Source organism: Triturus cristatus, chromosome 6 (assembly GCF_964204655.1).
Source record: "Triturus cristatus chromosome 6, aTriCri1.1, whole genome shotgun sequence".
Lineage (NCBI taxonomy): Eukaryota > Metazoa > Chordata > Amphibia > Caudata > Salamandridae > Triturus > Triturus cristatus.
This window is the reverse complement of record NC_140589.1, coordinates 1,685,256,664-1,685,282,441: the sequence shown is the minus strand read 5'-3', so window position 1 is coordinate 1,685,282,441 and position 25,778 is coordinate 1,685,256,664. Positions and strand designations below refer to the sequence as shown.

General features: G+C 44.8%; 1 protein-coding gene across 2 annotated transcripts in view; it reads left to right on the top strand.

Annotated features, from left to right (window-relative positions):
• Nucleotides 1-25,142, top strand: part of NSL1 (NSL1 component of MIS12 kinetochore complex) — a 150,642-nt gene extending 125,500 nt beyond the window's left edge. For both annotated transcript variants that reach the window (XM_085612872.1, XM_085612871.1), the window contains exon 6: nt 23,778-25,142. In XM_085612872.1, the coding sequence (XP_085468998.1) occupies nt 23,778-24,077 (300 nt within the window). In that variant the 3' untranslated portion in view covers nt 24,078-25,142. The remainder of the gene's footprint in view (nt 1-23,777) is intronic.
• Nucleotides 25,143-25,778: the final 636 nt, after the last annotated feature.

Sequence of the window (25,778 nt, the reverse complement as noted above, 5' to 3'; positions counted from 1 at the left end):
CTCCTGAATAGACGTCAAGTGGTGTAGAATGCGGCGGCTAGAACTCTTCTCAACTTCGCTGCAAGAACTCCTATGATGCCCCATTTGAAAGCACTTAGCTGGCTTCTTATTTGAAAGAGGGTCCTTTTTAAAGCTCTAGCCCTGCTTCATAAAGCTCTACATGATAGAGGAGCTGTGTACCGGAGGAGGAGGCAGCTTTGTGCGTATGCCCCTCCCAGAAATGTACAGCCAGAATTCCCCAAAAACCAGAAGTTAGTCCATTGAAACTGCCACTACACTAGACCTGCAAATAGAGCAATTATCACTTAGGAGACAGATGTAAAACCATCCGTAATAATTTGCTATCTTATGTCAGTTGAAGAAGTGGCAGCCAACTATAAGTAATTATTTTACAAACAGCTTTGGGGTGGAAAATCAAAAAATTGGAAGAATCGCTGTAGATGCTGAAAAGGAAACCCATATTCACTGTTCCTGTAGATATCCACTCTTTAAAATGAATCTATAAAATTGTATTTGGGAAGCAAAGAAACAAGCATATGACTTAAAGTTAGGTAGAAGTGTTCGAGATAAATTGATTGTGAAGACGCAAAAACATTTCTGTGCCTTGGTGAATGGGCTATAAGAATTAAAATCACACATGGAAGTAATTGCATGGTAGTTCAGGGTGGGGGGGATACATATATAACTTTTGATATTAAGGCAGACGACGCCTAGCAGCAAGGATGGCTAAAGAGAAATCTTTACACAGATCTCAAACTGGATTCAGACACCTTGGGGAATAATGTGGTATTAACAATAATAGTTCACAGGGGGTATGGCTTGGAGTGTGAAGATGGCGAACACAACTAAGTTACATGCGACCATAGTCCAACATCCGAGCAGTCTGCCACTACAGCTACTCATCCTCCATTAACAGCCCTCTAGAAGAACGCAGATTATCCTGACTGAAGTCTGCTCCAGGTGAGAGGTGCCGGACTGGCAACTGAGATATTTGAACGCTGCTGCCCTATCATGTAAGTTCTGGCCTTGGAAAACCAACTGGGATTGGCTGAAGATTCTGTGTCCTCTGGGTGGCTTTCTGGAAGAATAGATGACAGAGGTTACTCCGAGAGGCCGCGGCTGCCACGTGAGGTGGCTGCGCAGGGCTCGAAAAATCCTAAAAATGTTTCTTGACCTACAGGTCTAGTAACATGAAAAATCTCCTCGACCTAACTTAAACATACTTGCCATCTGTCTCTGAAAGCCGAGCAAATGTGACAAGATAACAAGATTTAACGGCATCTTTATTACTCATTCACTTTGTGAGCAATAAAAATGCCTTTAAATCTTGTTTTCTTGTCACATTTGCTCTGCTTTCAGAGACAGAGGTCAAAAGTCAGTTCATCTCCCTACTCCCCGTAAAGGGCGAGTAGGCCCTAAAAATAGCTAGTCCTGAATAAATCTGGCTCACCATAGTGAGCGGGCGAGTGGATTTTTCGAATCCTCACCTGCAGGAAACCCTGTAGTGACGGGCTAACCAGACTATGCTGGGCCTACGTTGTGCTGCAGGGCCTGACCGGGGCCTGTCTGAGGAGGCCGGGATGAGCAGTGGGGCATTTTCTAATGTGGGCACCCACGCATCAGTTGGCTCTACGGCGCAGCAAACTTGGACCCCTCTGCAGATGTGCATAAAAGGCAAAGGACCCTCCCAGGAGACATAATGGTGGTGATTACCAACACTACTGTGATTCATAGGCCCCAGAAGGAGGGCACAACTTGGTGACTGACTGTGGTGGACCTGTAAGACCCTAGGTCACCCCTCGTGAGCTGCGGCCCTGCTATAGTATCTTATGCAACATTTGTGTATGAAGCAACAAATAGCCTTGAAACCTTGCATAAATCATCCTGATGTAGTGAGACATACATGAATGGGTGGCAGTTCCCTTCTACCAATTGCTCCCTGTTGATGTCCGTAGAGGGTTGGGGCCATGGACTTGGTCTGGTGTGATAGAGCCACAGGGGAACATAACGGCACTGGCCAAGAGGAAATGCCCCCCTGTGCAGACCTCGAAACATGGGTTGCCCTAGGGCATCAAAAGCCCCAGGTAAACCTAGAAGCGAAGATGGGACTGAGCTTGCAGACCAGCTGGCTGGAGGGGGACTCCAAGGAGTAGAACCGCATAGCCACGACTACTTCTTGCCACAAGTTAAACTGGACAAAATCCAAATACCCAGACGAGTGAGACCCTGGAACATAAAATAGACATGGTTTGGTTTTGGTGGATATGAGTCTGCTACGTGATGATCATAAAAAGCTGGTTGACAGTCAAGCAAACTGAGGGCCAGCTCGAGCATCTTGCCCTGCGTACGATGCAGCTGCACCGTGAGGCGGACTTTGACTGAGCGCCCCGCCCCAACATTAGATTAGTAGACCTGCCAGAATGTAACAAAGGTAATATGGTGGCACTCCCTGAGGAATTGCTATGACAAGCATGTGTGGGGCCAGCTCGGCTGCTTCCCCCAGGAGCCCCCCTGGGACCAGTGGTGTTACACATCTTAAATTATAGAGACGACAATGCCATACTTGTAGCTTCCAGAAAAGCTGGTCACTTTAAATTTTATGATGCAAAGATCATGCTATTCCCAGACTATGCCTTGGTGGTACAGCATAGGAGACTCTCGTTTTTGGCAGTCAAGAGAAGATTACAAGATAAGGGAATCAAATATGCTCTCATGTTTTTAGACTGACTAAAGTTAATGTTGAATGATGGCACAAGATTCCGGCTTGATAGACACAGAATAAAGCCCCTGGGCCGGACGGTATTCCCCCAGACCTCTACCTAAGTAAAGTTGACCTATGGGCACCTATCCTCACTAGAGTAATAAACACGGCTGTTTCTACAGGCATGCCGAGATCCTGGGCTGCAGCCACGATAGTCCCAATTTTCAAAAAAGGGAAAAAGGATGACCCCCGGTGCTATCGTCCAATTTCTCGAATTGACGTAACAGCTAAAGTATTGGGGAGAGTTGTCCTGAACCGCCTCCTGGATTGGGCGGAGGATCACCACATAATAACCGACTTGCAATATGGGTTCAGAACAGGAAAGTCCACTACAGACCAGTGTCTGAATCTTTACCTCCTAACGGCCAAGTATACCATTGCAAGCAATCAGTCGATTTATATGGGGTTTATGGACCTCTCATCGGCTTTTGACCACGTCAACAGAGAAAAGCTTTGGAACCTAATGATCAAACTAGGGGTAGAAGATGGCCTGGTGGTTATTTTAAGAGCACTCCACTGGAACACCTCTGCTAGAGTACGTTATAACCTAGAGGGTGATACTACAGCTCCCTTTCCCTGCACTAGCGGGGTGCGCCAGGGTTGCATCCTGGCCCCGTTTCTGTTTTCATTATACATAAACGGGCTAGAACTGGCACTTCGTAATTTAAATGTAGATACTCCTAGAGTGGGTGCACGAGCAGTACCGGTGTTATATGCGGACGACGCGGTACTCTTAGCCAGAACACCGAAAGGCCTCCAGATCTTGTTGGACGGGTTTGTTAGCTTTATGGCCAGTTTGGATCTCTCCGCCAATTTAGCCAAGTCTTACGTACTGGTTGCAGGGTCTAAATCATGTAAAAATGCTTGCTTCAAAATTGGCACACACGTAATGGAACAGGTTAAATCCTTTTCCTATCTGGGTGTTTTATTTGATGGGTTTTTAAATTTTAAACTTCTAATTGAAGGTAGAAGTGCTAAAGTAGTGGCCTCCACGGGGGCTATAATGAGTTATGGACATAGGTTGGGCAGGTGGTCACCTGAACAGGTCATGCATCTGTATGGTTCAGTTTGTTGTCCCAAAATAATCTATGGGGCAGAAGTGTGGGGTTTTGCAAACCCCGCCCTAATTCAAACTGAGGAAAACAAATTCTTTAGGAAAATTTTACAAATCCCACAAAGTACGTCAGTCTACATTACACATGCTGAGTTGGGAAGGGTGTACATAGAGGACCTGATTAAAGTTAGACCACTTATGGCCTGGTTGAGAATATGGACCAATAGTGAGGCGGGTCTGAGTAGGCAGATAATTAGTGACTGTATGGGTAGAGACAAGGGGATGGATATCCCATGGCTGAGCTACGTTAAGGGTGTCCTGTCTGGAATAGATTGTAAGAATCTTTTTATTGACCCTACAACAATAACCGCTGCGGATAAAACCCGTATTAAAAAACTCTTTTTGTCAAAGGAATCTGCCCGTAGAGCCGCCTCAGAAGAAAGTAAGCCTACTGTTTGCACTTTCAATCTAGTTAAATCAGTAGTAGGTATGGAACCCTACCTTGCTTTGCTATATAATGCACAAGACAGATTTTTAATTACCCGTTTTAGGCTCAACCTTTTACATCATCTTTTGGCTGACCCAGCTGGCTTTACGGCCTCAGTTGAGCAGAAGGGTACCTGCGGCTGCGACAATAGGTCTCCGCAGGATACCCTTCATTTTGTACTTCTTTGCCCTTTTTATTCAGTGCCCAGACGTCGTTTTTAGTAAGGATTTTAAAACAAATGAATTTTAGACATGCAAAGGTTGCTCTCTTATATTTACAAAAGGCTGAGAATCCATTGACGTTAGCTTGTATTATGAATTTTATCAGAGTTGCACTAAGATTGAGACGCACAAGAGGGCTACTTTGAACATTTTGATGTAAATGGCCCCCCTTTTTTGTCAGTACAAAATGAATTGTATTGTAATGTTTTTAACTGTACCATTGTACTTTTATGATATTTTCTAAATATCGAATAAAGAATTTTGATGATGATAGTCACAGTAAGAAGCAAACCAATGGTACCCTTTCTCCCAGGCTGGAGAACAGAATGTGAAGGCAATGTAAAACCAGGAACTATCCGTCCAGCACTCAAGGCCAGTCCACAGTGCAACAAGCCAGTTGTGAAAGGATGGATTGTGTATCATTGACTGCAAAAGCACCTGACAATGTGGAGAGTTGAATCACTGGTGACCTCCGAGGAGGGCAGATCCAAGTTGGATTCAGAGGCCACAGGGAAATCTCACACAGATTTAATTATGTTGACTCCCAGAAGAACTGATCAACTAATTGAAATGTGACATATCATGTTTGGTAAGCGTTAGACAAACAGGCCATTGAGGGGGATTGATGAATGATCCTGAGAGTGCTCTGGTGACCACTGAGGTTGTAGCTGGGAGCATAAATACATACACATAAATATTACTCTTATCACAGACCTATCTACAGCAGAGTACTGCCATGAATGAACAGAGCTTGTAAAGCGCACAGCTACTCCAATCAAGAGGGTCCCGGCGCTAGAGGTTCACGCATGACTGCAAAAGAGGCAAACTTAGCTCTTAAAGAGCCAAGTTTTCAGCTGCTTCTTAAAGGATGTCCGATCAGTAGTTGCTCTCAGGGCTGCCAGTAGTTTGTTCCATGCTTGAGCACCCAGCTAGCCGAAAGATTTGCCACCCCTGTGCGCTAGGCATATCTTGGGGATGCAGGCGAAGTCAGAGGAGGATGATTTTAGCGGTCTGATGGGTGCATAGTGACAAGCACGCTTTCTGAGATATCCGGCGTCCTTGCCATGGAGAGCTTTGAAGAATATTTCCATGGCCCTGAATTGTATCAGATCCTTCAAAGGAAGCCAGTGTAGGGCCTTGAGATGAGGGGCCACATGAGACCTGGGTTTGAGCCTACAAATTGCCCTGGCTGCTGAGTTTTACACTACCTGGAGGCGCTGGAGGAGGTAACCCGGCAGGCCTAAGCAAAGGACATTGGCATAGTCTAATCTAGACGTTACCATAGCCTGAACCACTATCTTTCTGGAGTCTGGTGGAAGGAGCGGGAGGAATTTTTTAAGCATGCCTGAACTTGGGATCTCATGGAGAGTGCGTTATCAATGTAGATCCCCAGGTTTTTAACCGTGGTTTGGGCAACGCAGGGAGGGTGCTGGGGGGGGGGGGGGGGCGAGAGGTTGGGGGAGACTGTTCCTCCGGCCACCATAGACTCCATTTTTCCTCACAGAAGGTAGGCCAAAGAAAACGATCTCAGATTTGTCAGGGTTGCATTTAAGCTGGTTTACCTTCAACCATTTAAAAACCTTCGTGAGACAAGATCTAATTGCGTCCCCGTCAAAGTGTGCACCTTTGTCGCAAGAAAAGAACAGCGGAGTATCGTCCGCATACGAAATTATCTTTTTTCAGTTTGCCTCTTCCATGGGAGCTAGGGAGACCTACATAGATTAAAAAGAGCCGGGCTCAGGATAGAGCCCTGTGGAACTCCTACCTCCATGTTGGGCATGGGCGCTGCAAAAGGGGGAGTCCATATTTCCTGAGTTCTATACTTCAGGAAGGATGTTATCCAGGCTAGTGCCATACCCCCGATGCCAATGTTACTCAGTCTATCGAGAAGCATCACGTGTGGCACCGTGTCGAATGCCGCTGACAGGTCATGTAGTTTAAGAATTGCTCTGCCCCCCGATCCAGCTTTTCCTTAAGGTGCTCTGTCACCTCCAACAGAGCTGTTTCAGTGCTGTAATTAGCCCTGAATGCAAAAACAACAATTGATGGACAGAATGCAGAACAATGTCATACATTCACCCCAGTACAGAGATCTGGGCCTAAATCCATCGTTTTTTTGCTCACCATGCCATTCCAGTTTGAACCCAGCCATATGCAAATCAGTCTTGACCCTGTGCCCCATGGGAACAGTCCAGCCCGAACTGCCAAGCCAGGTACTCCCTGGACTGGAAACAAGCATCCTAGGACCGGTTTCGGGCTTTCAGCCCTCGTCAGCCAGGATAGCTTGATTCCAGTGGCATGGAGAGCAAGGGACTCACGTCTGAGCATACCCTTCCCACTCGGGGTGACAAATGCAAAAACAACAATTGATGGACAGAATGCAGAACAATGTCATACATTCACCCCAGTACAGAGATCTGGGCCTAAATCCATCGTTTTTTTGCTCACCATGCCATTCCAGTTTGACAGCTGGACTGTTCCCATGAGGCACAGGGTCAAGACTGATTTGCATATGGCCATGTCTAAACTGGGGTGGTGTAGTGGGCAAAAGAACGATGGATTTAACCCAGATCTCTTGACTGGGGGAGAATGTATGCATTGTCAGCATTCCGTCCATCATTTGTTTGTTGTAACGCTTTTCGCCCTAAGTGGGATGGGTATTCCCAGACGTGGGACCCGTGCTCACTGCGCCACTGGAGTCAAGCTATCCTGGCTGATGACGGCTGATAGCCAGAAACCGGTCCTAGGATGCTTGATTCCGGTCCAGGGAAGACATGGCTTGGCAGTTCGGGCTGGACTGTTCCCATGAGGCACAGGGTCAAGACTGATTTGCATATGGCCATGTCTAAACTGGGGTGGTGTAGTGGGCAAAAGAACGATGGATTTAACCCAGATCTCTTGACTGGGGGAGAATGTATGCATTGTCAGCATTCCGTCCATCATTTGTTTGTTGTAACGCTTTTCGCCCTAAGTGGGATGGGTATTCCCAGACGTGGGACCCATGCTCACTACGCCACTGGAGTCAAGCTATCCTGGCTGATGACGGCTGATAGCCAGAAACCGGTCCTACGATGCTTGATTCCGGTCCAGGGAAGACATGGCTTGGCAGTTCGGGCTGGACTGTTCCCATGAGGCACAGGGTCAAGACTGATTTGCATATGGCCATGTCTGAACTGGGGTGGCGTAGTGGGCAAAAGAACGATGGATTTAACCCAGATCTCTTGACTGGGGGAGAATGTATGCATTGTCAGCATTCCGTCCATCATTTGTTTGTTGTAACGTAATTAGCCCTGAAGCCAGATTGAGTGGGATACAAAAGATTGTGACTTTCAGCATAATCCGAGATTGCTCTGTTGACATGTTTCTCCAGCACCTTGGAGAAGGCCGAGAGAAGGGAGATTGGCCTATAATTCATAGGAACATTCAGGTCTGCACTAGGTTTTTTAGGGAGTGGCAAGAATTTTGCCTGCTTGCAGAGGGACGGCACGATGCCCATGGAAAGAGAGGAGTTAAGCACCTTATTAACTGAGTGGTTTTAGTGGAGGCTAGGGCGGGTAATAATTTAGCTGGGCATGCATCTGCCGGTGAGCCCGACTAAAGGCCCTTAAGATATGCAAGTGATTTGTCCAATTCTATAACCGGGAAATGTAACAATGATGGTAATTGTGAAAGTGCCAGGGGAGACTTGGGCCTGGTTATTCGATCAGGAATGTGTGGTGAGAGCATGTCCCCTTCTGTCTCCCCAAGAAAAGACTGATGGATTTTCATAATCTTATTATGGAAGGAGCAGGCCACCTGGCTGGTCCATTCGGCCGAGTGGGAAGGGGGGGGGGGGGGAGGGGGTGGGGGCGCGGGTGGACTTCCTTACTGGCCGCCTTAGGTGCTGTGAAGGAATTTACAATTTTGAAGATCTCCTTGCCCTTGTTATTAGTAGTCACAATCTTGGTCTGCAGATAACTTATCTGTGTTGTTTTCACCTTCTGATAATAAGATTTTAGAGCAGCCTTAAAGATGATCTTATCCTCCGGGAGATAGTGTTTGCACCACTTTCTTTCTAGGGCTTTGCATTCGCTTTTGCAAAGTCTCAGGGATTCGTTAAGCCGTGGAGCAGAGGGACAAAACCTCCTCGAGGTGCGTGAGGGGCGACCGCATCTATGCTAATCCTGAGCCATGATTCTAAAGCACAGGCGTCCAATTTGGGATTTTCCGAGAGAGGAGGGGTAGAGGAATTGAGTGCCCCCAACAAAGATGGTAGAGCTATTTTGTTAACAGCTCTATATTTTTGTTCAGTAACTTTCGTCTAAAGAGGAATGTACTTAACTGTGTCGAATATCCTAAAGTTAACAAGGAGGTGATCCGACCAGGTTATGGGGATTGGAGGATCAGTTTCCAAATCCATATTGCCGAAGATTTGATCCAGAATATGTCCTAAGTAGTGTGTGGGAGACGAGATGAAAGGGACCAGGTTGCATGCTGCTGTTATTTCAGACCGGGCAGTCACCTGAGGGTTTATCCATGTGTAGGTTGAGGTCCCCCAAGATAGGCAGATGTTTGTATCTGAGGGCAAGTGGCGTAATGACTTCATTTAGAGACTTGATGAATTTGCGAGGTATTCCAGGTGGCCTATAGATCAGGATCCCGGCAATGCATTGATGGGGTGAAAGAGTACTGCGGAAACCCAGGCATTCTGTGCCCTCTACTGGGTCTAATGGGATAGTGGTACACTCCAACTCCTGTTTAAAAACAATAGCAGCACCTCCACCTTTCCCTACTGGGCGGTCTTTCCTAATAATTTTATAGCCTGAAGGAATGGCAGCTGCAATGGTGGGGTTGGAGGAGTCAGTCAGCCATGTTTTGGTGAGCAATAGGAGGTCGGGCGCGCATCTAAGAGAAGGTCGTGTATTTGTGTATCATGTTTTTGCAAAGAGCGAGTGTTGAGCAGTATTGCGTTATAATGCTTCCCCTGTCTCCCTGACAGGAGTTCAATTGCAGAGAGGGCAATGAGAGTTAACCCCATTGTCTGTACTAGCCGCTGTACCCCAGCAAGTGAGAGAGGTTCCCAAGTTAAGCAGTACATCCTGTGGAAATGTGCCTTTTCAGGGGTACACCGGTGCAGGGTTCACCCTTAAGTTTGTCCACGGGTCCTTAGACTAACAAAGAAGGGATTGGCACTGAAGGTGGAATTCAAAATAACAAGTTTATTATTCACTCATGAGTGGGACTACATCAATACAACACCCTCAGGCACTGTAGGAGGTAGTACATGGAATACAGAAACCATTGGCCTTTTATACACAGTTTGTTGCAGAGTAAGCATGTAGTTACAAATAGAAGGTACAGGAATAGATACTGACAAACATGGGCAGATGAATATCACTTAGTCAGCAAAGTGGGAGGGGAAACAGAGCAGCTTACATCAGTAGGATATGATAGACAATTACGTTCTCCAACATGTGCATACTAGCTGCTACAGGCCTTTCTGAGCTCATACAGTGCTCTGGCTCTGTACAGAAGGAGTTAACTAAGGTTGATGACTCAAGCAGAATAGCAGTGCAGGCAACATTGAAGACAGCAGAATCACAAGGCCAACAAAATGGATGCTGCAAACAAGATGGCTTCAGCTCATGCTAACAGCAATTATTCCGATTTCCACAGACGGCACTTTTAGCATTAGCTGAAGACATCTCTATGATTTAGAAGGAGCATGGAAGATATCATGGACATCAATCATCATTAACTCACTAATTTCTTTGTCTGTTACTAGTCTGGTATTTACAATCTTGACATTTTGTTTAGCTGGTATACATGAGGTACAGGTAGAAGCACAAAGGGAAAAGAGCATCGGACCACATTGGATACATAGGCCACAGATAAAAAGGATCGCAACAAATATACATAGAGCTGACAGTAGTTTCCAGCCCCATACAGTAAACATAGTCCATAGCCATACAGTCAAAGTCCACGTTCCTGAATCCTGATGGATTTCAGTGGCTATCTTGTGCAGCTTAGAAATTGCTTCAAAAACTGAAGGGGCGTGGTCAAGGATGTAGACACAGTAGCTGCTTCCAATAATGCGGCATGCTCCACCACGGTCTGCCAGGATCACATCCAAAACCATCCTGTTTGGGAGTGCCACAATTCTCGCAATTTGTAATTCTTCTGTGATGTTTCGAAGTGCCATGGCTGTCTGATTGGTTACAGCCTCTACAACACGTGTTATGCACCTTTTTTTTCTGCTTTTTAAGGCCACACCAACAAAGAAGAATAGTCCCAAATTATAGTCAATATACTGCTGCAATGCAGTATCAGTTTGATCCACCTCATCATGATTTATTGTCCTCTTAAATCGGCTCTTAGAAATGTAATTAAACAGTTTATAGTCTTTGTGATAGGATGCAGGTGCCAAAAACACAGGTGGTAGCAAAAAGGACACAAAACAGCTACCTGACCTCCCAATAGGTAGGTGGTCATAGCCTTTGCTTCCACAAATAGGGGTTATGTGATGACAAAAAACTACTAATGTTTATTCCAGTAATGTTCAGCACTGTAGTAAAGTCACTTTTTGCCACAGGGATACTGCCAATACTGCTCCCACAAAGGTCTGCTCGAGCTCTAGTAACAGCTATAACAGGAGGCCCATTACCCTTGACAGTTCGAGTGTTAGGGAAAACATAGTGCGTGGAGGAATTTCCACGGCGATACTCCTCCATTTTCCATACAGTTCCTTTAGCTGGTGGATCTCCTTCCTCATCAGGGTAACAGACTCCATTTAACTGAGCGTTACGTCTTTGTACATCAAAGTTGGTAATATTACCTATATGAGAAGCCCACAATAGTGCAAACCAGGCTCTGCAGGAGCCATTGTGTGAAAACGGCAAAGGAGTGAAAGGCGTTCCTCCCTTTTTCTGATGAGCTGGCATCATTCCACACACCCAACAGTTGGTAATGTTCATAGCATTATGGGTGTGATGCAACATTTGTATGAAAGTGTTATTGAGATATGACATTCGGTGCTTCTTTTCATGATAGGGGAAGAGTAAAATATCGGTGCTCAATGGGGATAGGAGTAGTAGCAGTCAGTCGTCGAGCAGGAGCTACTCCCTCTACAACCCATGTTATTGTAGCAATGATGACAAAAATCAAAGTGAGTCCAATAATGAACATACTCTTTCGATCACAAACTTTTGAAGCAGTTGACTTCTCTGCAGGCATGTTCATCTTGCCGTTGAACAACCGAACAGATGGTGCCCTAAGGTCCTGGGCAGACGTTGGTTTCTTCGCTGAGGTTCAGAGAGTAGCCACTTAAAGAGTATCCCCCTTTGTAACTCAGTCTTTCACTACCCAGGACAGTGGCTCAAACAGTCTTTTTCAGCAACAAAGTCTCTCTCTTCCGGGGTCGCAGCTGATATCGAGATGTACCAGGGATCGTGTGGTCTGGGAAGACTCCCTCAGGTCCTTCAGGTGACGTGGCTTGTCCTTTCTCTGTGTCCAGGATGTCGCGATGATCTGCCAACACAGCTGGGCTCTGGCAGTGTGTTGCGTGCACCCAGGTCTTCCGGTTGGTCACTCGAACCGCAGTCCTGGTAGCCAAGAGCACTTGCTCAGGGCCACGTTAACGAGGCTCCAAGGAGCTGGTCCGCTGAAAGGACTTTGTTAGGACAAAGTCCCCAGGCCGTAGATTATGGCCCTCACCCTGCGACTTGTCTGGAAGAGTCTCCCGAACCTGTTGATAAATAGAAGACAAACTGTCAGTCAACTGAGACAACTAGTCATTCATCAATACATAGGGTACTTCATGTATAGGGCATGGCTTAGGACTTCCCCAAGTATTCATTGGCCTACCAAAAACCACCTTATACGGTGTGAGGCCAGATCGTGTATGTGGTGTTGATCTAATAGATAGCAACTCTAATGGCAGTGCATCAGGACATTTCAAAGATGTGGAAGCCTGTATTGTGGCCAATTTTAGCTTGAGGGTAGCATTTTAACGTTCCAGTAGCCCTGCTGATTTTGGGTGAAAAGCAGCATGGAACTTCTGTTTAATTATTAACCCTTTCATGAGGTCATCAACAACTTGCCCAATGAAATGGGATCCGTTGTCACTCCACAAAACTCGACCAATGCCCAATCTGGGGGAAAACCCCTTCAGGAGCACTTTTGCTGTAGTAAGAGCTGTATTATCTTTTGTAGCGTATGCCTCCACTCATTTACTGAAGGCACAAACCACTACCAAGACATACTTTAGGTTGTTACAACGCTCAAACTGTATGTAATCCATTTGCAGGACCTCAATAGGTGCAGTAGGTATGGCAAACCCTCCTGCTGGAGTTTGTGTTCCCTTTCCAGGATTATATTGGAGACAAATCAGACATGACTGGACTATCTTTTTAGCTGTGCCGGCAATATCTGGATGATCCCAAACTTGCATAAGTTGCTTTGCCATTGAGGACGCTCCAACATGTGCCGGCCCATGTGCCATGTAAATAGGCTGTGGGTAACTTCCATTTTGTCATTTCTTTATTCCTCCAACAGCCCTCATCATCCAGTGTTCCCTCCTTAGACCATTGGTCTATATTCCTCAACAGAAGCAGATCGTTGTATATCCAGTACCTCTTGCCTGGCATCATTCCAACGCTCAGCCTGTGACTTCACTTCATACATGGGTGTAGTACTTCGCTGCATTGCAGTCTCACGAGCTGTGTGATCCGCAAAGGCATTGCCTTTTTCTATTGTATCAGTCACTTTCTTGTGTGCGCTACACTTAACAATTGACACTTTCTTAGGATATGTCAAGGCAGTAAGGAGATTGTGTACTAATTCCCCATGCACTATTTGCGTCCCATGTGAAGTAAGGAAGCCTCTTTCCTTCCAGAGTTGCCCAAAATCATGAGCCACTCCAAAAGCATATCAGCTATCGGTGTAGATGTTAAGAAGTAGATCTGTACTAAGCTCACATGCTCTTGTCAGTGCTATCAACTCAGCTGCTTGAGCTTACTTCTGTGGAATACGAGCTGTCTCAACTGTCTGAAGTGTTGTGATTGCATAGGCAGCGGATGTCGTGCCATCAGGCAACTTCAAGCAGGACCCATCAACCCACAGTTCCCCATCAACACTAGAAAGGGACTTATCTTGTAGGTCAACACGACCCTTTGTTTGTTCTTCAGTAAGGGATATACAATCATGTAACTCCTGTGACTGAGTGGCTGGAAATGGCAATAATGTAGCAGGATTCAGAGTCGAGCATCTTTTCCGTGTGATATGAGGAGCCAAAAGTGTCAATTCATATCCTGTCAAGCGGGCACTAGTCTAATGTGTATTCGTTTGATTTAAAAGAGCATCAACTGAATGGGGTACTAGCACAAGCAATCTGTGACAAGACTATTCCCTCACTCTAACGTATGGACACAGCTGTCGCCGCCCCCGCTCGAAAACACCCAGGCAGCGCAAGGGCGACTGGATCAAGGAGAGCTGAGAAATATGCACAAGGACGCTGCTAATCACCGTGTGTCTGTGTTAAAACAAAGAGCACAACCGTCCCTCTCGTGTACATGAAGTGTGAAAGCCTTAGTGTAGTCTGGAGTTCCTAATACTGGTGCAGAACAAATAGCTTGACGCAACTGTTGGAAAGCATGCTGGCATTCAGTAGTCCATGGGAGGGGCATCGGAGTGTCTTTAGTCAAAAGGGCCTACAAGGGTTTAGTAATGTGAGAAAAGCTAGGTATCCACTGCCTACAGAAAGAAGTAAGGCCAATAAGTCCACGAACTTCTGAGTACGGGGCACTGGCGTGTCTAAAATAGCTTGAATGCGATCTGGTGCAAGTGCACGTCCCTCCTTAGACAGGAGGTGACCTAAATAGGTAACCTGCTGTCTACAATATTGCAATTTCTTCCGAGAGACTTTGTGATGATGAGAGGCAAGGAATGATAGCAATAACAGTGTTCCTTCTTCACACTGTTTAGGGGTATCAGCAGCCAACAAGATGTCATCGACATATTGAATAAGAGCCACCCCTTTTGGCACAGGGAAATAATCTGCCTTTTCAATGCCTGGCTATAAATGCTAGGACTCTGTATACCCTTGTGGAGCTCTACAAAATCTGAATGATCGATTATTCAAAGTGAAGCCGAACAAATAACAGCTGTCAGGATGAATAGGTATCGAGAAGAATGCATTCTTCAAATCGATCACACTGAATGTAGTTGCAATAGAAGGAACCATAGTAAGAAGTGTCGTGATGTCGGAGACTACCGGATATTGGGGCACTACGATCTTGTTAACCTCTCGCAAGTCAATGATGAATTTATACATTTTAGAATCCGTGTCTTTTTTCGAAATAGGAAGAATAGGGCTATTACAGGTATTGTAAGGGACTTCTTCCACAACCCCCACCTTAATCAAATCCTGAACAATGTGTATCAATGCTTCTTCACCTTCCCGAGATATTTAATATTGGGGCTGTCGAGGCAAAGTAGCACCTTCTTTCACTTGAATATGTACTGGTGGGATAACCATTTGTCCCACATCGGTATCTGATGTAGCCCACAAGGTACTAGATAACGATGCCAAAGCAATATCCTCTTTAATAAGATAAGACCTCTCAACCATTGGATAGTTATCGTTTAAAATAACACGCACACCCTCTGGGAAACAACGTATTGTAGCACGAAAATGTTTAAGCATATCGATACCCACAATGTTATCCGGCGTGTTAGGGAAAAGCAGAAATGGACATGTTGCAGTGAATTTATCAAGGCTAAATGCAAGTGGCTGTGACAGTGGGCTAAGTGTAGGTGTCCTATCGAACCCTATCGATGTTATCATTGTGCCAGACAGGGGAGCCCTAGGAACCAATTGTTTAGACAGAGCACTACGAGTAGCTCCTGTATCAACCAGAAACTGATCAGTAGAACCCAAGACGTTTGCATCGACATAGGGACCCCTCTGATCTACTGGGACCTCCACCGGTTCCTTACCCCATCCTAGGCATTCCTATGCATTATCGGAATCCTTAGGACCATTAGCCGAATAATCAGACATTTGGTATTGGTTTCGTCTATCAAAGGTATTAAAAGAATTTGGATTGTGTTCAACTGCCTCAATTCTGGTACGATTATCTATGCCTCCCCTATTTCCTGTGTTCCATACTTCCTCTACCCTGCTGATACTACTGACCTTGCAAAAGGGGGCACGCAGCACGCCAATGTCCAATTTCTTTACAATAAGCACACTGATCAGAAGACAAAGTTACTCGAGGGAAAGGGGGTGCTCCAGGGCGATACATCGCACGTCCACCTCTACCACCACCGCTAAATGAGGGACCCTATACTTGAGCCAACATAACTTTTGTTTTTAGATCCTTAACCTTTTTATTCTCCTTGCCTTTTGCTTCCAATTCCTGTTGCTCATAATACTGAGCCATAGTCAAAAGGGAGACTGGGGAAGACGTAGTCCATGAACTCTCGCTGGCCTTTAGGCGACTAGCTATTTCTGGCAACATGTTAGCGACAAATTTGTCGATGAACAGATGCTTACCCGTGTCATCTGTCAATGACTGCCCACTAAAATCATGGAATGTCTCTTCAAATCGTGTAAAGAAATCAGAAACTGACCCATCTGCTTTCGGTTTACAAGACGCTAATGTAGTCCACTCTATTTTCTTAGGGGGTATAATAGTTTTCAATTTAATCATAATAGCTTTTGGAAAATCTAATATCTCCTGTTGTGGTTTCTGCGCAGGCTCTCTAGCCGCATCTATTTGCTCTAAATGCACTCGAGTATTACCATATGCTACATAATCATCTACCTTCCGAATTGATCTCCACATATCAGGGGGCAAAATAAGTCCAAAACACAGGTGACTATCTGGCAGAGTCATAGTACAGGAGCTAATAGCTCCTTCTACTTCTTCATAAAAAGCCGCCGGGTTTTTTCCGTGGGTCCGGCAAAGCAGCTTTAAGAGCCATACTGTCTGCTCTACTTCAAGGTGTGTAGACCCAATTATAAACAAAATATCCCTTTGCATACTCTGAATCTTTATCCTCATTCGTTCCCGTTCCCTTTGGGGGAACATACAGAGGTGCTGCTTCACGCATGGGTTTCGAGTAACTTCAATATCACTAGTATCTTTCTGTCCCCGTAGCTCCCTCTTGTCACTCCGGGGTCTGAACTGTTTGTTCAGTTGTAGCTTTACCAGCTGCTTTTTTCTCCTCCCGCAGACTGAATGTGTCCGTGCGCAATTTAACCACTCGCCTAATTAGATCAGGCATCTGTGAAAGAAGAAAGGTGCCATCACTTAATTGTTGATAATTAGAATTTATATCAGAGGGCTCTAAATCATCAGAATGTTTTCTAAAACTGAGTATTACTTCCCAAGTAAACGTCTCTACAAAATATAACTGCTCTAAATCTATCCACTGTTGAACATTTGCTATGAGTTCTGGGGCGGAGGCACTCTCACAAGCTGCTTTACGAGCAGCGGATCTAAGAGTGGCCTTGCATTCAGTAGTCAAAGTAGAGCGAGTCTTCCGCCCGTCCTGCTTATCTTCATCTTTTTCTTCTGAAGACAAATGCTCTTCATCAGAACCTTCATTCTCAGGGGCACTAGGTAATTTATACGGGGGTGGAGGTCGATCTAAGAAAATAGAATCATCTTGAGGTCTATTAAGTATGAGATGAATGGGGTGCCTAATAGGGTACTGGCCAGTTACCTCTAAACGACACTCCCTATCCTCTTTTTCTTTTATTTCTTTCATCTCCTTATTTTTCAATTCCAATGCTTTTTTATATATTGTTTTTCGCTGTTCTTTTTCTGCTATAGCTTCTTCTTTCCTCACTCTCTCATGCACTTCTTTCTCCCACATTCGTACACAATCAAACATATCTTGTCGACTCTTTCGTTTAAACAGACACTGCTCAACATACTGAATCTTTGTAAAATCAAATGACCCATTTACTGGCCATCGTAGATCAGGATCTTTTTTCGTATATTTGTTCCACAGTGTACTATACACTATGGAAGAAATACCGTATTAAATATATATGTACCTATTAGGTGTCCCCTCTAGGGGAGCCGGCTGACTACTTCCTAAATCCATTTTAGTACCACCAAGAAAGCAGCACAACCTACGACGTGTGCTAAGAGCAGGCATGCTACCAAATTGTAGTAAAATATTACTTATCCCAGATATATCAAAGTAGACCAACATCTCCACATTACCTGCCTTTATTTATTGCAATAAACAAACAAAACCAGAATCTTGGCCAAGCAAATCCAAAATCAAGAGTGTCGCTTCAGTGACCTTACCAAACAAGTCTCAAATCTCCAACTGCCAATCTCTTGGTCGACCTAATGGTCACTGAAAAACTTGCACCAAAGGAGATGTCAGTCGGGACCAGCCACCACCTGGAGGGTCAAATCTGGAAAACCGGAAAAGCACTTCGGTCTGCAAAGACAAAAGGTCTCTTCGTGCAGGATGTCTCCTCAGTAAGATTTCATTCCTCCGTCAAGACCACTCCTTCGGACGGCTGTGTCTCCAACGAGCCCCACGGGTCGGGCGCCAAGCTGTGGAAATGTGCCTTTTCAGGGGCACACCGGTGCAGGGTTCACCCTTAAGTTTGTCCACAGGTCCTTAGACTAACAAAGAAGAGATTGGCACTGAGGCTGGAATTCAAAATAACAGGTTTATTAATCACTCATGAGTGGGACAACATCAATACAACACCCTCAGGCGCTGTAGGAGGTAGTACATGGAATACAGAAACCATGGGCCTTTTATACACAGTTTGTTGCAGAGTAAGCATGTAGTTACAAATAGAAGGTACAGGCCTACACAGGACTAGATACTGACAAACATGGGCAGATGAGTATCACTTAGTCGGCAAAGTGGGAGGGGAAACAGAACTGCTTAAAGCAGTAGGATATGATAGACCGCTACATTCTCAAACAGGTGCCGTCTAGCAGCTACAGGCCTTTCTGAGCTCATGCATTGCTCTGGCTCAGTACAGAAGGAGTTAACTAAGGGTGATGATTCAAGCAGAATAGAAAAGCAGGCAACAGTGAAGACTGCAGAATCACAAGGCTAACAAAATGGATGCTGCAAACAAGATGGCTTCAGCTCATGTTAACAGCAATTATTTTCGATTTCCACAATCCCATCCATACTGAATAGTGTGCATCGTACCTGAGGCCCGACGGGCAGCATGGCTGGCACCGGCCACCTCCGGGACGCTGACGGGCGCAGACGGGCTTGCCATTGGTGCGCCAGTGGCGTGGCCGTGTAGCATCTCCGCTTTTATGCATCTGAGACTAGAGTGCACACCTCCCCAAAACGGTGGCGCTCTGTGTCCCAGTCGTGAGGCAAAGTTCCAAAAGGCCTGCCCCCAAACTTCCCGTTTATAGCCGCATTCGTGAAAAGTGCAGCGTGCAAGTATAATTACAGATTCAAAGCAAAACTTGGACAAACAATTGGTTAGAGCCAACAGATTATTGTTAAATTTTAAAAAATCAGCTAGAACACATCAAAAGAAGCAGCTCGACGCGCAAGGGTGCGATCAGCTGTCCGCGTGAGACCAACTGCAGCCGCGCAACGTCTCCGCTTTTATGCATCTGAGACTAAAGCGCACACTTCCCCAAAATGGTGGCGCTGTGTGTCCCAGTCTAGAGGCAAAGCTCCAAAAAGTCGGCCCCCGAACTTACCGTTTATAGCAGCATGCATAGCGCTAGACCCCCCCCCTCCCCCCCCCCCCACTTCAAACAACACAAGGGCTCTATTTGTTGGTGGTAATGCATTTTACGTTACACATTTTGGTCTGGTGCAATTCTAGCCCTGTTCTGGGAATGAGTTAAGATGGGAAGTTTGTATTGTTGGGTTTTACTAGATGTGATTGTGCACTTACAGTATTCTCAGCGGAACTAGGAGGATGGGGCCGGTAGCAGGAAGTGTAAAAGCATCATGGGCACTTCCCCCAGGTGCTTATGTACATGACGCGGCTAAGACCATTCCCCAGTTCACTAACAAGATGACCACATATAAATATAAATATATATATATACACTAATGACTTGGAATGTCATGGAGGTTTCAACAGTCTCCCTAATCATCATAATATACACACATATTTAGGCCATGGAGGAGTGGACGTAGCTCTTCCCCAGGAGACACATCAAACGTCGGCCGAGACAATCGGAGTTAAAAGATGCTGGGGAAGAAACTTTTTTACATCACTTATTTGTCCTTTGCCAGAGAAACATTGATCTGAATTAGCCTGGGCCTCCCCTTCTTGTTCTTGAAGCAGGTGGTGGGCACTAAGTGGCAATATGTGTTTCTGCTCGGCCAACTAGATGGCAAGCCTTTACTGCTGGCCAGTATTTACTCTCCGAATGTAGGTCAAGGGAACTTTTATGATATCCTATCAGTGGAAATAGCAAGCTTTATCGGCTCAACCTCATTAATTGGAAGGGACTTCAATGGGGTGGAGGACATTAGCATAGATAGATCTCACCTGCCGCTGACATCGGCTACAACGGTTGGGGTTGGAAAGGCACTGACAGGCTAGCATAAACATTGGGAACTGAATGACAGTTGGAGACAGCTACACATGTGCTTGAAGGAATACTCCTATTAACTTACCCGTTTGTGACTTGCATAGCAGATTGGACAAGATATATGGCCACAACTAACTCCTCCCCCACATGCTTCACTCAGAATACCTAGGCCGAACATGCTTTAATCATGAGCACTTAATAAAACATATCTCACATGAGGTCATCCTGGACAATCGATTCGAATATGAAGGCTACAACCTCTGGCTTTAGAAGACCTCTGCTTTCAGAAACAAATTTGTGGAAGACATTGACAGTTTGGAAGTTAATGCAGGTACAGCAGTAGAAGCCGCCAACAAATGGGAGACCTATAGAGTGGTGTTGCATGAAACCTGCATAGCGACCACGTATGGACTTAGGCCGACCCTCATATCGAAAGTAACCTCCTCTGGGATCAAAGAGGCAAACCCATTACACAGATAAAAAATACTGACCGCAATATAAATATACGCAACATGATATTAACAAGAGCTTGTTTGAATATTATTCAGAGCTCTACTCTGAAGCAAGGGACCCCCCCTTCTTCCCCTTTCCTCTGCAGACCTAGAGGGCTATGTACACTGCACCCAACTTAACCACCTCACACATGCACAAAGGAATGATATAAATGGCTCGATCACAGTGCAGGATACAACTGCTACAGTTACTCACATGGCATTGGGCAAGATACCTGGGTCTGATGGCTTCCCTTTCGAATTTACAAGACTTACCTGCCACAATTAGCCCCCAAATTACTGGCACTATACAAAAGAGTACATGAGCAGGGATGACTGACAAATTAAATGAGAGAAGCACTTCCTCCTCTCCCCCAAACTGGACCTGAAGCTGAAAGTCAGGGGGTTTTATAGAGCACTCTAAATATTAAATGTCGACTATAAAAAAAATTAGCAAAATTATAGCTGCTCTCCTTTTAGGATTCATTAACAACCTGGTACATCCAGACCAGAGTTGTTTTATCCCTGGACCCAGCCACTCTCTAAATATACGGCACTTCACATCGTGAGCTGCATTGTAGACAGATCTATAAGACCAGATGTCTTGTCAGTGGACCTGTGCAAAGCTTTCAATACGCTTAGCTTGCCATACTTCATGGCAGTGCGGAGGAAAATAGGACTGGGACATAGCTTAATCATATGGGTACAAAGACTTTACTCAGCCACGTTGCATGTTCAAGAGTGGGAAGATCATATGCAATCCTATACAGATCCAGAGAGGGGAATGGCCAAGCTTCTGTTTGCCATGGGGATGGAACCTCTGGCGGCCCATTTATGGACTAAGGGTGAGACAGTAAGGCTTAAGACTGTGGGGGCAGAACATATAATATACCTTTATGCAGATGACGTTCTGGTAGTATTAGACCTGGGAATTCGATGCACGATTCTAATATTGGATTGCTAAGGACAGGTTTCAGGACTCCTGCTAAATTGGACCAACACCTGTGTGTTCCCAATAAGATCAAATATGCCACCACCCGTGTCTGATCTCTCAGGAGGTATGATACTCTGGGAGCTACATTCATTTAAATACTTGGTATTCGGAACCTGCACACTAAACAGGATATCATTGGCACCAATATTGGGAGTGCATCCATAGGTCTACACTCGATATTGAGTTTTGGAAGACTTTGCCGTTAAGCATAATGGCAATATAGCTTTGACCAAGATCGTGGTTTTCCACGGCCTGCTTTATTATTATGCAAACCTCCCATATAAGCTTACCCTGAGCCATTCTAGTGAATTAGATTCCAAAGGGATCTCAGCAGACGGATAGTAGCACCAGATACTATAAAACTCCCATCTAATGAAGGGGACCTGGGAGTCCCAAGTTTTAAATACTATCATATGGGTGCTCAATTCCAGTAGTTAGCAAGATGGTTGGTGAACCTAGCACAAGGGAAGATCATGTGGGACTGGCCGGGAAAAACCCAGATACTATTTTCGACTTTTTCATGACCATGCCGGTGGCCATTTTGAAGAGACTAACTATCCTTGTGACACAATTGATCCAATGGTAGCGAAGGTTCAAACACAAATAATACTCAGCTCAGATTTATTCACCCAACATACCACTGTGAGCCTTATCTGTGGGGATGCTAAACAATATGCAAGAATGGAATCGTCTGAGGATCGCCGCTCTGGGAGACCTCTGTGAATGTAGCAGACTATACACTTTCACCGAGTTAATGGACTTGCACAAAATTGCCCGTAAGCCTCTTTCTGTCCTATGGAAACATGCTTGGAGAACTACTTATGAAAGGGGGAGCCACATATGCGATGGAAATGGAATAAAATCATACTTTAAACACCATATTGATGCTTGCGTAATGGAACATAAACCCATCACACAATTATACAGGGCACTATATGTTGACCTAGAGGTGGACCTTAGCACTTCAATCTTTTGGGGTAAGGTACACTCTAGTCCAGTAATGAAACTGTTGAAGTCTGAGCCTGGCATTTCCAGATGCCCAAGTTGCCCCTATTTCTTTATTTACATAGAGCCTTCCTTACTCCCAAGAGATTAGGATTGATGGTCCAAAACACAATTGGGCTACGCCGCAGATGTGGAGAAGAGATGACCGATTATTTCCACATTGGATGATCCTGCCAGGTTTTGGTGGACTTTTGTAGAGTAGTGACTGACATTTAGAGCAAACAACTGGACGAACATCGCTATTTATTCAAAATGTTTTATGCTGAGGCTGTATCCTCAGCCCAAGAAGGGATGGTTGGCTGCTAGATTTATCAGTCTAAACCTATTGTTGGTGAAGAGGTACACAGAAATCCACCCAGCGCTCACATGTACAGAAATGGTTAGATTTGGTGCCACAATCGGCTTAAATGAACTGGAGACTCCCTGTATGGACATCTAAAGAGTTAGGTAAACAAGAACACAAGCAGTGCTGGGAGGAGATCTTCACTGCTTTTCGAGTGTTGGTAAACGCTAATATCGCTCGAGGGCCACGGTGGTCTATGGATGCCCCACTAACAAGACAGAAACAGAAAGCAACATGATAGGGCCACCCAGGACTAACATAAGTGGGACTGTGCCCCACCCCCAGAGACCCCTAAAAGGACATGGCTTCCCTACATGTTTACATAATTACTTTAATTGCACAGTGTTTTGAGCAAACAGCCCACAGTTTAGTTTATTGTTGAGCATACGTTTCAATGTCTTATCAATTGACTATTTTGCATTTGTTTTTAAAATGACATGTTTCTATGCTATATGTTTTTATAAAACACAAACCACTAATAAAAGTGATTTAAATGATAGTTCATATGTTCCTCTGTAAAAAAAAAAGAAAAAAACACTGGTTGTTTGCAGACTTTTGTTGATTATTCAGCGTCATTTTCCACTTGCTGCCTGCATACCAATCTGACTCCCCTAACCCCTCTTGATCACAGCCTGGCTTACCTAGGCCCTCAATTCCAATCAATAATCCCATTCTCCCCATCCTGCTCATGGTGTGACATTAGAATGTTGGCACGTGCACAGTTGGTATAAGCTACTGTCACTGTTTAAGTGAAGTCCCCAGCATGACACTATAATAGTTTGTGCTCTTCTTGACCTCTGTTGACGTATTGCCTTAGTGAACCTAATTAGCTTTGTTTACCACCTAATCACTTACTTTTCTGTTTTCTTCCCCTAGTCTCTCCCAACGCTGATTGAGACCGCTGAAGGACTCTCTCAGGTCTTGAGTATGCATCCCGTCCTGCAGCTTTCAAGAACCCACAAAGAAGTGTTTTCCCATAATTCATCTGGGGAAAAGGAGCAAACTATGGACCTTGTCAGAGGCCTGGAGATTACTCCAACAGGGACTGAAGCACCAAATACAATTGAGCTTAATCGGAAAAGGAAAAGATTGGACTCCCCTGAAAGCAGGCTCTATCCACTTCGCTCGCGGTCCAAGAGGAAAATCAGCCTTAATGCTGCACAAAAACATAATTGAGACCTAAAAATAAACCATTTACACATGGCTACGGCGATGACAATATAAAAAAATTAAGCAATGTGCACTTCGCAGCAGTACGGATAGTACTTTCTTCACTGATGCTTCAGCATTTTTCATGCCCGAAACGTGTTGAGAATTGTTTTTCTTTGGATTATCAAGCCACCCGGTGCACAAGCTGACCGAGGCTGCCATCGACAAGTCTATACACATGGATCCATTCCACCTACATCTCCTGTTTTAAAACCGGATTTTTAATTTTTAATGCCTGGAGCTAAAAAAACATACTGCTAGGAAAAGTGTTTTAAAACTATTTTTTGTGTAAAATATCCTACCGTCAGATAAGCAATGATTTGTTCCCAAAACAATTTTATTTTTTTGCTTTTTTGAGAAAGTGAAGGTTTCAATTAATTACCATTTTGATGCTAGTGAAGATCTTAATATATAGTTAGCTACCTAACACATTCAGCAAAGCATTCCCGTTTTAGAGAGTGCCGTTATCTGCCGACTGGCCGGAATCGTCCACAAAGCACATGCAAAATTGTCCCTCCTTGCTAGGTTTGATTTCAATATAATATAGTGGAGTACAATGTCGAAACTGTTGTTCTCTGCATTGCCTTATTTCAAATGTAGCCATTCCAGCACTAGAGCTGCCGGAAATGCGCGGATCTGATTCTGAATTCAAAGTTCCCTGTGAAGTGCATATCCTTTTAATAGCACTGTAACATTTTAATTTGTAAGTATCCAGGACTCATGTTTTTGGTTACTATTGTTTTGTGGTCTCAGTCAGTTCACCACCTTAGGGTTGACATTTGTACCGGTTTTTATTTAACTTGATATTTAATGCACATACTTGCAGCTAAGGCAATTGTCAAAAGCTTCCACTTGTCTATTTCTCTGTTAAAAATACAACTACTCTTTTTGTATTACATGACAACACATTTTAAATGACTGACAGTTCGGCTGGTTCTATCTGTTCATTTTTATTGCTCATTGTAATTTGTATATTTTGTATATATAAATATTGACTTTATTTGAAAGTAATTAAAAGTGAAATATAAAGTAGTGAAGTTAATGAATTATAATGTGATATTGAATCTGGTTTTGGCACTATGCACTTGTCTATTCCCACAAACACATTTGAAGTAATGTTCTCCTCTATATACTTCAAAAGTTTATTTTAGATTACCTTATGTCCAGGTTGGGTCAAAGAGACCTAACAGACCCTTGACAAGAGCAGATGCTGCTTTTTCTGCTCCTTGCACTTAGCGTTTTTGCACATATCTTTTTAAAATTGAATTTGTTGCCATATTGTGTTTTTAAAATTGTGTTGAGAAGTGTTCACCTCTACTCTGTGGGGAATTTGAATTGGAACTCTGCACTCGGGGGCAGGCAGGATTCGAACCGGGGTGTGACTGTACCGTCACTCCCGAGCCGCCATTTTTCCCTCCTGGGGAGCGGTCTAGTGGCTCACTGGAGGGCTTAAAAAGTTACGCTGCGCTAGCGCGCCTCTGGCGGCGAAGGCAAGCCAGTCTGCGCCCGTCAGCGTCCCGGAGGCGGCCGGCGCTGGGAGCGCCGCCAGACCCTCTGGAGGACATAGAGGTATGAGCTTTTGCAGCGTTAAATATAGCAGGGACAGTCTTTTAACGATTGGTAGGCAGATAATGTGCCATATCACTACTAAGCTCTCTGTCAACTCTG